The sequence below is a fragment of the Ranitomeya imitator genome, chromosome 5, assembly GCF_032444005.1.
Source record: "Ranitomeya imitator isolate aRanImi1 chromosome 5, aRanImi1.pri, whole genome shotgun sequence".
Classification (NCBI taxonomy): domain Eukaryota; kingdom Metazoa; phylum Chordata; class Amphibia; order Anura; family Dendrobatidae; genus Ranitomeya; species Ranitomeya imitator.
Window position 1 is genome coordinate 707,119,995 of NC_091286.1, and position 12,780 is coordinate 707,132,774.

A 12,780-nucleotide genomic window follows, 5' to 3' on the forward strand; every position below is an offset into this window, starting at 1 on the left:
ATGGCTCCCCCATCCTTCTCCCCTGTGTGCATGGCTCCCCCATCCTTCTCCCCTGTGTGCATGGCTCCCCCATCCTTCTCCCCTGTGTGCATGGCTCCCCATCCTTTTTCCCTGTGTGCATGGCTCCCCATCCTTCTCCCCTGTGTGCATGGCTCCCCATCCTTCTCCCCTGTGTGCATGGCTCCCCATCCTTCTCCCCTGTGTGCATGGCTCCCCATCCTTTTTCCCTGTCATACTTACCTCTCACCGCGCGGCACAGAACAGAACTTCCTGGCATCTCTTCTGCAGCGTCTTCCTTCCTGTCTTCAGCGGTCACATGATAGCGCTAATTAAGGTCATGAATATACGCATATTCATGACCTTAAATGAGCGGTACCATGTGACCGCTGAAGACAGGACGCGCTGCCGGCACTGAGACGCAGTTGCAGCCACCGCTGGAGGAAGGTGAGTATTACGTCTTCAGGGAGGGGGGGCGGGAAGGAGGGAGGGAGGAGGGGGGGCAGGCAGGAGGGAGGGAGGAGGGGGGGTGGGCAGGAGGGAGGAGGGGAGGAGGGGGGGCGGGCAGGAGGGGGGGCGGGCACTTGACCCCGGAGTTTTATGAAAAAAAAAAACCTAGCAGCGCAAATCCAGTAGTCTGCCGCCCTCTCTCTTCTGCCTCCTGAGCCAAAGGGCTCAAATAGTCAAATCGCCAAATCGTAGCAGCGTCCCTGGCCGCCCTGCAGGGGCCCCCCAGAGCCTCCGGGCCCCGGTGCAGCTGCACCGGTTGAACCGGCGGTATGTCCGCCCATGCTCATAGGGCCATGGTCCGGGTCGGGCCACCGTGACATCCCAGCTGAGGGAACTGAAGGACCCGGTACCGAGTACCCCATTGCCCTTACGTGGGGGCGACCCATTTCTGGCGTCATGAACAGGATCTACTTAAGCCTGAGAATTCGGGTCATGTGTGCCTTAGGACTGTGTCAGAATCGTATTTGAACTGTTTGTGCTGAAAGAACTGTGTATTGCCATTTACCGCCAAAAATTCCTGCCAAAACCGCCGCCATTACAGCAGCATGCGGTGTGCAGGAGGAGTGGGGCGTGTCATCGTGGGCGTAGCCTGGAAGAACGGCGCGAAAGTGGAGCCAGCCCCTCACAGATACTACTACGTCAGAAAAATATGCCCATCAACCAAAGGAATCCACCTCCTAATCTGGGATGGTGGAGGAAGAAGAAACCGCCCTCCAGAAGAGGAGGAGGGGGAAAATACCTGCAGTGCTGTTCGCCAATCGGAAGCTGAAGAGGGCCCGCTGCCATGTATGAACCCGGAGGTCCTCGATGCGGAAGTCGAGGAGCTGTGCCGCCCACTCCAGAAATCCTGGTACCGCGCAGCTGCCAGCGTCCAGGAGCAGAAGCACAGCCAGCCGACGGAGCCGCCGCCTGCGGTGGAGGAGACTGGCACTGGAGACGCCGTGGCAGCTGGTAAGCGATCCGAATCTGCCCCGGCCACCGACGAGACCCTCCTAGGGCCCATCGACTCCCTGCTATCGCCACCTAGAGACTTGGAGCCCTTGTCACCAGAGGCTCCACATTGCCCAACAGCGCCCTCGTCTGGCCAGGTGAGGGAAACAACAACAGCCGCCATTCCTGAAAGAGCATCTGTTGTTCTGTGCTCTAGATGTGCTGGTGCCTTAGTGGAGCAAAGAACTGTGAGCACCCAGACCCCAATCCGGAGTGAAGACGCACTCTATGTAGTACCCGATGGTAGCCGCCAGTACTCAACAGGGCTACTCCCACCGGTACTACCGCCAGAACTTCAATAAACCTCGGAAACCCGAAAAATGTACATAGTTAACTGTTTCCTGCTTTTGCTGCTTTAAACCCAGTTAGGGTTAATTCTTAAAGGGATCCCTTAGTTTACCCGGGATCCCTATCTTGTTCCAGTTCATCATGATTTTAAAGGAACATTGGAATCATGGATGGTGAATGGTTCCGGAACTGTCCTCTGTAAATAGTTTGCACCTTCTTAAGGGTGCTCTCTACTTGTTTTACAAGCGAGAAGACTTTGCGAAGATACTGTTCCTCTGTTCCTGATGACGACGTGAAAGTTTCTCTTGTCTTAAAAATTATAACTGACTTGTTGGTTATTTGCACTACCTCAGAAAAGACTGATTTTTCCTCTTAAAGGGAATGTTTACTTGTTGCACTTTGATAATGTTTACATAGTAGATAGTATGTATCTAGATAGTGATAGAATGTTAATGACGTACTTTAGATAAAAGTAAGGTTTTAGGAAGAAAAATGCAGTAGGCCCGTAGGGGTAGACAGATAGTCCTGCATGTTAAGAAGAATAAAGAAAAGGTTAAAAAAAATTGCACATTAAGGGTTAATGATAGTATACCCTTAGAGGGTACTTGCACTTAGTAAGATAGAATACCTGTATGGGTAATTGTATTTCATAGTAAGTTAGTAACTGTTCTCTTTTATAATATGCATAATGTGAATATGTTCTTGTTTGTAACGTTCAAGTGTTCTCACCTCCCATAAAGGGAAGTACTGTTAATTTATTTGTTTAAAGCATTCCAAAATTTTGCATGTCTTTTGCTAACCTGTAATTGTTGTGTTCTTTTCCCAACCCGGGAGTGCTGGATTTAACGGGGGGGAGTGCAGCGCCCCAGAGTCCTGGTCGTTGCAGTAATGTCGTTCTTCCACCAGGGGGAGCGATGTTACGTCTGATGGCACCAAAGGAGTTCACCCTGCCAGGTATCACAGCCACACACACACTTCACACGCCAGCCACCGGGGGGAGCAAAAGGTTCTATCTACTAGGCCACTCCTCACACTTGGGTAAAACTGGGGGTTTGGTTAGGAAGTGAGTTCAGTTGGAGGTGAGTAGGAGTTCTGACTGGAGGGAGAAGGAGGAGAGGAGCAGACTGGACTCGGCCCAGGAAGGAAAGAAGGTCACGGAGCTGCGCCTGCACCTGATTGCGGCAGCCTCCAAGGAGAGGACAAGAAAGGAAGTGTGTCATAGTGAGTGAGCACCGAAGTCATGGCAACAGGAGAATAACACCAGTGGGAGACCAGCTAGAAGCAGGCTGCCTCCCACTGAGCGCAGATCCGGTAGCTGGAACACCGAGGGAGTAATAGACTCTATGCTTTACTTCAGAGACCGGCCGGACAGTCATCTTCAAGTTGGCTGCCCAACTTAAGAACCTAAGCAGACAAGGTGGCAACGTGGAGGAGGGGCGACGCTAGGGTCCCTATAAAATAGCCTCAGGCCACCACCGTCATACGGGTTGGTCCTATCCATCTGGGGGACCGAGAGAAGGTAACAAGAGTGAGGACCCTATGGGAGCTAATGCATGTAGGGACCTACTACGTTACTGTGCGCAAGGGGTAGGCTACTGATTTCCACCTGGATAAGGGGACTCTGGAATTGCCATCAGACCGGCTGGACTCTGCCTACCCTGTGATCCGGCACCCTGGACTGTGGATGCTGAAGCCTTCAGTAAAGGTAAAGAGACTGCACCCATTGTGTCCTCGTTATTCACCGCGCCTTGCACCATCCACCATCAACATCTACACTTTTGGGAAGCCCTGGGGATATACTTCACCTGTGGGAAAGTATACATCTAGCTGCCATTCCATCACCCCAGCGGACCCCTAAGCAGCGTCGGTCACCGTGACCAAATACCACAGGTGGCGTCACGAACACTACCGGGTCGGGCCACCGTGACATCCCAGCTGAGGGAACTGAAGGACCCGGTACCGAGTACCCCATTGCCCTTACGTGGAGGCGACCCATCAACATTAACAGAAATAAACACTTGAAATAGATCACTCTGTAATAACTCTATATAATATAGGAGTTTCACTTTTTGTATTGAAGAACTGAAATAAATTCACTTTTTGATGATATTTTAACTTTGTGAGAAGCCCCTGTATACACAGGGAGGGCCATTTATATGGATACACCTAAATAAAATGGGAATGGTTGGTGAGATCAGTATATGGGAGGGGGAAAACTTTTCAAGATGGGTGGTGACCATGGCGGCCATTTTGAAGTTGGGCATTTTGGATCCAAATTTATTTTTTTCAATGAGGTTCATGTGACACATCAAACTTATTGAGAATTTCACAAGAAAAACAATGGTGTGCTTGGTTGTAACGTAACTTTATTCTTTCATGAGTTATTTACAAGTTTATGACCACTTATAAAATGTGTTCAGAGTGCTGCCCATTGTGTTGCAACCCTCTTCTCCCACTCTTGACATACTGATAGCAACACCACAGAAGAAATGCTAGCACAGGCTTAAAGTATCCATTGTTTCAGATGCTGCACATCTTGCATCTTCACATCATAGACAATTGCCTTCAGATGACCCCAAAGATAAAAGTCTAAGGGGGTCAGATTAGGAGACCTTGGTGGCCATTCAATTGGTCCATGACAACCAATCCACTTTCCAGGTAACTGTCCATGTAGAAATGCTCAGACCTGACACCCATAATGTGGTGGTGCACGATCTTGGGTGTCAGGTCCATGCATTCCTACGTGAACAGTTTCTTGGAAAGTGGATTGGTTATTGTGGGCTAGTTGAATGGCCACCAAGGTCTCCTGACATGACCCCCTTTGACTTTTATCTTTGTCATCTGAAGGCAATTGTCTATGCTCTGAAGATGCGAGATGTGCAGCATCTGAAACAACGGATACTGGAAGCCTGGTGGAAGTCAAGCTCACCAGGACTGACCAATTTTGGACCCATGATGAGGGCAAATTTACTTGAAAGAGAGATACTACTTGGAATAGTCAATGGTCAAATGAATCAGGAGATCGATATCCGGTTGCCTGAACACCATCAAGACGTTATAATGAACATCAAGCATTTCAAAGAAGCTGTAAAACAAGGAAGCAGGTGTAAGGGGTTACAGAGAATGACCTATGCCCCAAACACTTCCCTGTTATCTAAGGTTCTAATTTGTATATAAATATATTGTAATGTACCTGATGCTGCTATATATGTTGTGTATATAGGGAGACTGCAGTACCAAGTTGGCCCACTATAGGGGGCACAATAGGATTAAATAGTAGAAGGATAGGAATAGAAGCTTAGTATAATAAATAGTTAACGTAGGAGGGGCCTACTGTGAGTAAGACAGGAATATTTCCTGATAGTAGCCAGTATGGCCAGAGCCCCAGACTGCTCAGGAGGGCCAGAGAGCCCAGACATTCCTGTAGGGCCCTAAAGCCCGGGGCAGCACAGTGGGCCCCATAAAGTTTGCAAGATAGGAGCCCAGTCGTCCAAGGCCAGAAGTTACAGCCAAAGTCACAGGAGCTCAGGTGGCTCTATCATGTGGCAGCTTACTACGTGGGCAGATGCCCTCATGACTGGTGTGAAGCAGACAGGGTAATCCTAAGAGTAGTGAAGATGGACATGAAGGATGCTGCGGTACCGGTCAAGACAGTACGATCCGGGAACTTGCTGAAGGACATGAGGGACAGCACAGGGGAAGTGAAGGATATAAGCTGTGTGGAACCCTATGTCGATGCTTCGAAAGCATCACCAAACCAGGGATTCAAGCTTCAGGAGGCTAATTTGCATATTCCAGGTGCCTTCTGGGAGAAGCGAAGTCTCCCTAAGCTAGAAGATCGTTGGGTACAGCCGGGACCAGCTGCTTCGAAAGCATCACCAAACCAGGGATTCAAGCTTCAGGAGGCTAATTTGCATATTCCAGGTGCCTTCTGGGAGAAGCGAAGTCTCCCTAAGCTAGAAGATCGTTGGGTACAGCCGGGACCAGCTGCTTCGAAAGCATCACCAAACCGAATTTTTGCCTGTAGGACATTATTGCAAGAGAGCTTGGCTGAGTAGATTACACAAGAAGGAAAACACACAGCAAGTCAGCAGGATCTAGGAGCAACATGGCAGATGTGACAACCTACATGGGGAGCTGCAGCATGTGCTACATGTTCACAGATCGACCAGAAGAAGAATCCAATTTCACCTTTATCTAAAAAACTAATTAAAGCTGCCAAAAAGGAAACAGAGAAGCACATTGCTAAGGAGAGTAAAACTAATCCCAAACTGTTCTTCAACTATATCAATAGTAAAAGAATAAAAACTGAAAATGTAGGCCCCTTAAAAAATAGTGAGGAAAGAATGGTTGTAGATGACGAGGAAAAAGCTAACATATTAAACACCTTCTTCTCCACGGTATTCACGGTGGAAAATGAAATGCTAGGTGAAATCCCAAGAAACAATGAAAACCCTATATTAAGGGTCACCAATCTAACCCAAGAAGAGGTGCGAAACCGGCTAAATAAGATTAAAATAGATAAATCTCCGGGTCCGGATGGCATACACCCACGAGTACTAAGAGAACTAAGTAATGTAATAGATAAACCATTATTTCTTATTTTTAGTGACTCTATAGCGACAGGGTCTGTTCCGCAGGACTGGCGCATAGCAAATGTGGTGCCAATATTCAAAAAGGGCTCTAAAAGTGAACCTGGAAATTTTAGGCCAGTAAGTCTAACCTCTATTGTTGGTAAAATATTTGAAGGGTTTCTGAGGGATGTTATTCTGGATTATCTCAATGAGAATAACTGTTTAACTCCATATCAGCATGGGTTTATGAGAAATCGCTCCTGTGAAACCAATCTAATCAGTTTTTATGAAGAGGTAAGCTATAGACTGGACCACGGTGAGTCATTGGACGTGGTATATCTCGATTTTTCCAAAGCGTTTGATACCGTGCCGCACAAGAGGTTGGTACACAAAATGAGAATGCTTGGTCTGGGGGAAAATGTGTGTAAATGGGTTAGTAACTGGCTTAGTGATAGAAAGCAGAGGGTGGTTATAAATGGTATAGTCTCTAACTGGGTCGCTGTGACCAGTGGGGTACCGCAGGGGTCAGTATTGGGACCTGTTCTCTTCAACATATTCATTAATGATCTGGTAGAAGGTTTACACAGTAAAATATCGATATTTGCAGATGATACAAAACTATGTAAAGCAGTTAATACAAGAGAAGATAGTATTCTGCTACAGATGGATCTGGATAAGTTGGAAACTTGGGCTGAAAGGTGGCAGATGAGGTTTAACAATGATAAATGTAAGGTTATACACATGGGAAGAGGGAATCAATATCACCATTACACACTGAACGGGAAACCACTGGGTAAATCTGACAGGGAGAAGGACTTGGGGATCCTAGTTAATGATAAACTTACCTGGAGCAGCCAGTGCCAGGCAGCAGCTGCCAAGGCAAACAGGATCATGGGGTGCATTAAAAGAGGTCTGGATACACATGATGAGAGCATTATACTGCCTCTGTACAAATCCCTAGTTAGACCGCACATGGAGTACTGTGTCCAGTTTTGGGCACCGGTGCTCAGGAAGGATATAATGGAACTAGAGAGAGTACAAAGGAGGGCAACAAAATTAATAAAGGGGATGGGAGAACTACAATACCCAGATAGATTAGCGAAATTAGGATTATTTAGTCTAGAAAAAAGACGACTGAGGGGCGATCTAATAACCATGTATAAGTATATAAGGGGACAATACAAATATCTCGCTGAGGATCTGTTTATACCAGGGAAGGTGACGGGCACAAGAGGGCATTCTTTGCGTCTGGAGGAGAGAAGGTTTTTCCACCAACATAGAAGAGGATTCTTTACTGTTAGGGCAGTGAGAATCTGGAATTGCTTGCCTGAGGAGGTGGTGATGGCGAACTCAGTCGAGGGGTTCAAGAGAGGCCTGGATGTCTTCCTGGAGCAGAACAATATTGTATCATACAATTATTAGGTTCTGTAGAAGGACGTAGATCTGGGTATTTATTATAATGGAATATAGGCTGAACTGGATGGACAAATGTCTTTTTTCGGCCTTACTAACTATGTTACTATGTTACTATGTTACCTGTCAGAAGTGTAGACTAGTGGCCCTTTTAGAAGAAAAGGTGCGGGGTCTGGAAGAAAGAATAGCAACTTTGAAACTCATCAAAGAGAATGAAGACTTTCTAGACAGAACAGAAGCATCTCTACTGGTCACAGAAGGTGCAAAAAGTGTCAGAGAACCTCCAAAAGCAGATGAGTGGAAGCATGTGACCAAAAGAAGCAAGAAGACCATGGAGAAATCACCAACCACACAACTGAAGAACCGATATCAAATCTTTGTAGAGGATGAAGATGGCACACCTAAGAATGAAGCAATACCAGCAAGCAAAAAAGAAAAGGGCACACAGCAACAAGTGACAGCAAAAAGTACAGCCAAGAAGCAACGAAGAGTGGTGGTGGTGGGAGACTCACTACTGAGAGGCACCGAAGCAGCCATCTGCAGACCGGACATAACTGCAAGAGAAGTATGCTGCCTTCCAGGTGCGATGATCAAGGATGTGACCGATAGGATACCAAAGCTCTTCAGCTCCAAGGACGTCCACCCATTTCTTCTGATACATGTTGGCACCAATGACACGGCAAGGAAGGACCTACCGACAATCTGCAAGGACTTTGAAGAGTTGGGGAAGAAAGTAAAGGAACTGGATGCACAGGTAGTTTTTTCTTCTATCCTTCCAGTAGACGGGCATGGCACCAGGAGATGGAACAGGATCCTTGATGCAAACAACTGGCTAAGACGATGGTGCAGACAACAAGGATTTGGATTCCTGGACCACGGTGTGAATTACTGGTATGATGGACTCCTCGCCAGAGACGGACTACACCTCAACAAACCTGGGAAACACACATTCGCCAGAAGACTCGCTACACTCATCAGGAGGGCGTTAAACTAGAAGAAGAGGGGACGGGAAGAAAAACATTAGACTCGAACAAAGACGACCCAGGAAAACATACTCAGAAGGGAGGTAAGAACATTTCTAAAACAATCCACAGTGAGGAGATTGGAACAAAACAAAATCCTCTAAACTGCATGCTCGCAAACGCCAGAAGCCTGACAAACAAGATGGAAGAACTAGAAGCAGAAATATCTACAGGTAACTTTGACATAGTGGGAATAACCGAGACATGGTTAGATGAAAGCTATGACTGGGCAGTTAACTTACAGGGTTACAGTCTGTTTAGAAAGGATCGTAAAAATCGGAGAGGAGGAGGGGTTTGTCTCTATGTAAAGTCTTGTCTAAAGTCCACTTTAAGGGAGGATATTAGCGAAGGGAATGAGGATGTCGAGTCCATATGGGTTGAAATTCATGGAGGGAAAAATGGTAACAAAATTCTCATTGGGGTCTGTTACAAACCCCCAAATATAACAGAAAGCATGGAAAGTCTACTTCTAAAGCAGATAGATGAAGCTGCAACCCATAATGAGGTCCTGGTTATGGGGGACTTTAACTACCCGGATATTAACTGGGAAACAGAAACCTGTGAAACCCATAAAGGCAACAGGTTTCTGTTAATAACCAAGAAAAATTATCTTTCACAATTGGTGCAGAATCCAACCAGAGGAGCAGCACTTTTAGACCTAATACTATCTAATAGACCTGACAGAATAACAAATCTGCAGGTGGTTGGGCATTTAGGAAATAGCGACCACAATATTGTGCAGTTTCACCTGTCTTTCACTAGGGGGACTTGTCAGGGAGTCACAAAAACATTGAACTTTAGGAAGGCAAAGTTTGAACAGCTTAGAGATGCCCTTAATCTGCTAGACTGGGACAATATCCTCAGAAATGAGAATACAGATAATAAATGGGAAATGTTTAAGAACATCCTAAATAGGCAGTGTAAGCGGTTTATACCTTGTGGGAATAAAAGGACTAGAAATAGGAAAAACCCAATGTGGCTAAACAAAGAAGTAAGACAGGCAATTAACAGTAAAAAGAAAGCATTTGCACTACTAAAGCAGGATGGCACCATTGAAGCTCTAAAAAACTATAGGGAGAAAAATACTTTATCTAAAAAACTAATTAAAGCTGCCAAAAAGGAAACAGAGAAGCACATTGCTAAGGAGAGTAAAACTAATCCCAAACTGTTCTTCAACTATATCAATAGTAAAAGAATAAAAACTGAAAATGTAGGCCCCTTAAAAAATAGTGAGGAAAGAATGGTTGTAGATGACGAGGAAAAAGCTAACATATTAAACACCTTCTTCTCCACGGTATTCACGGTGGAAAATGAAATGCTAGGTGAAATCCCAAGAAACAATGAAAACCCTATATTAAGGGTCACCAATCTAACCCAAGAAGAGGTGCGAAACCGGCTAAATAAGATTAAAATAGATAAATCTCCGGGTCCGGATGGCATACACCCACGAGTACTAAGAGAACTAAGTAATGTAATAGATAAACCATTATTTCTTATTTTTAGTGACTCTATAGCGACAGGGTCTGTTCCGCAGGACTGGCGCATAGCAAATGTGGTGCCAATATTCAAAAAGGGCTCTAAAAGTGAACCTGGAAATTATAGGCCAGTAAGTCTAACCTCTATTGTTGGTAAAATATTTGAAGGGTTTCTGAGGGATGTTATTCTGGATTATCTCAATGAGAATAACTGTTTAACTCCATATAAGCATGGGTTTATGAGAAATCGCTCCTGTCAAACCAATCTAATCAGTTTTTATGAAGAGGTAAGCTATAGACTGGACCACGGTGAGTCATTGGACGTGGTATATCTCGATTTTTCCAAAGCGTTTGATACCGTGCCGCACAAGAGGTTGGTACACAAAATGAGAATGCTTGGTCTGGGGGAAAATGTGTGTAAATGGGTTAGTAACTGGCTTAGTGATAGAAAGCAGAGGGTGGTTATAAATGGTATAGTCTCTAACTGGGTCGCTGTGACCAGTGGGGACCGCAGGGGTCAGTATTGGGACCTGTTCTCTTCAACATATTCATTAATGATCTGGTAGAAGGTTTACACAGTAAAATATCGATATTTGCAGATGATACAAAACTATGTAAAGCAGTTAATACAAGAGAAGATAGTATTCTGCTACAGATGGATCTGGATAAGTTGGAAACTTGGGCTGAAAGGTGGCAGATGAGGTTTAACAATGATAAATGTAAGGTTATACACATGGGAAGAGGGAATCAATATCACCATTACACACTGAACGGGAAACCACTGGGTAAATCTGACAGGGAGAAGGACTTGGGGATCCTAGTTAATGATAAACTTACCTGGAGCAGCCAGTGCCAGGCAGCAGCTGCCAAGGCAAACAGGATCATGGGGTGCATTAAAAGAGGTCTGGATACACATGATGAGAGCATTATACTGCCTCTGTACAAATCCCTAGTTAGACCGCACATGGAGTACTGTGTCCAGTTTTGGGCACCGGTGCTCAGGAAGGATATAATGGAACTAGAGAGAGTACAAAGGAGGGCAACAAAATTAATAAAGGGGATGGGAGAACTACAATACCCAGATAGATTAGCGAAATTAGGATTATTTAGTCTAGAAAAAAGACGACTGAGGGGCGATCTAATAACCATGTATAAGTATATAAGGGGACAATACAAATATCTCGCTGAGGATCTGTTTATACCAAGGAAGGTGACGGGCACAAGGGGGCATTCTTTGCGTCTGGAGGAGAGAAGGTTTTTCCACCAACATAGAAGAGGATTCTTTACTGTTAGGGCAGTGAGAATCTGGAATTGCTTGCCTGAGGAGGTGGTGATGGCGAACTCAGTCGAGGGGTTCAAGAGAGGCCTGGATGTCTTCCTGGAGCAGAACAATATTGTATCATACAATTATTAGGTTCTGTAGAAGGACGTAGATCTGGGTATTTATTATGATGGAATATAGGCTGAACTGGATGGACAAATGTCTTTTTTCGGCCTTACTAACTATGTTACTATGTTACTATGTTACTATGATGCTGTAATAAATTTGGACTTGCTGAGGAAGAAATCCAGTAAAGTTAATCATTTAAAGCTGGAACTGGATTCTATCTTTATTTGTGTGCAATCGTTGGGAGTGAGCCTGCAACAGACCAGAAGTGACCCTGATGGCTCGGAGAATAGAGAGACAGGTACGCTGACAAAGGGACACTGTTTTCATGTGGTGGGGGATCAGGGCGTGATTGAGAAATATATGTCAGCCATGATTACGGCCCTGGCACCCCTCACACAGGCATGAAACGGTCTATGGAGTGTCCAATGGTCGGACACGACGGAAAGGATACAATCAATTTGTTTGGTCAGTTTGCATCTTGCTAATTGATGAACAAACTATTAACACTTCTATATTTCAAAACTTTCTTCCTTTGCAGAACATTTTCAACACCTGACTAAACATTTGGATAATTCTGTATTTCTCTGTTACTTTTAGAAATAAATTAGACAGGAGCTAATTACTGCTCTCTGGAATTATCTCTTAACTTAAGACCAGAAGGAACAGCTGAGCCTCGACCTAAATCCAGACCACACTGAGATGTATGGAGCCGCGATGTATAAAAGGAGGGCAGATGTGATCTCTGATATTCGTCCTCCACCATGCTTCATGACCACGAGCTCTGCAGCCACCTGCTCCTGCTTTGTGTTACATTGGGGTGTATCGCCTTATCTGGGGGATCCATGCACAGACCTCTGCTCTCACCACACGCCAGGACAGCGCTGATACTTGTACTCATTCTGAGTGTCAAGCCATGTAGGTCCCGGAGTCCACCGTCAGCCTGTAAGCTGGACATGGTCACCACTATTGAGGACTATGAATATTTTCAGGATGGAGACATCATCATCGGAGGAGTTTTTACTGTCAATTTTTTCATGACTGCAATTGCCAAATATGAGATTATTCGTAATTATATCTGTTTGAGGTAAGAATTAATGTGTTGGGGTCGGTGATGAGGAGCT

At 45.5% G+C, this 12,780-nt stretch overlaps 1 protein-coding gene across 1 annotated transcript in view; it reads left to right on the forward strand.

The window, feature by feature from the left end:
* Positions 1-1,295: 1,295 nt before the first annotated feature.
* Positions 1,296-12,780, forward strand: part of LOC138637969 (vomeronasal type-2 receptor 26-like) — a 55,119-nt gene continuing 43,634 nt past the window's right edge. The window contains exons 1-3 of the mRNA XM_069726890.1: positions 1,296-1,595; positions 4,633-4,889; positions 12,579-12,743. Of these exons, the coding sequence (XP_069582991.1) occupies positions 1,296-1,595; positions 4,633-4,889; positions 12,579-12,743 (722 nt within the window). The remainder of the gene's footprint in view (positions 1,596-4,632; positions 4,890-12,578; positions 12,744-12,780) is intronic.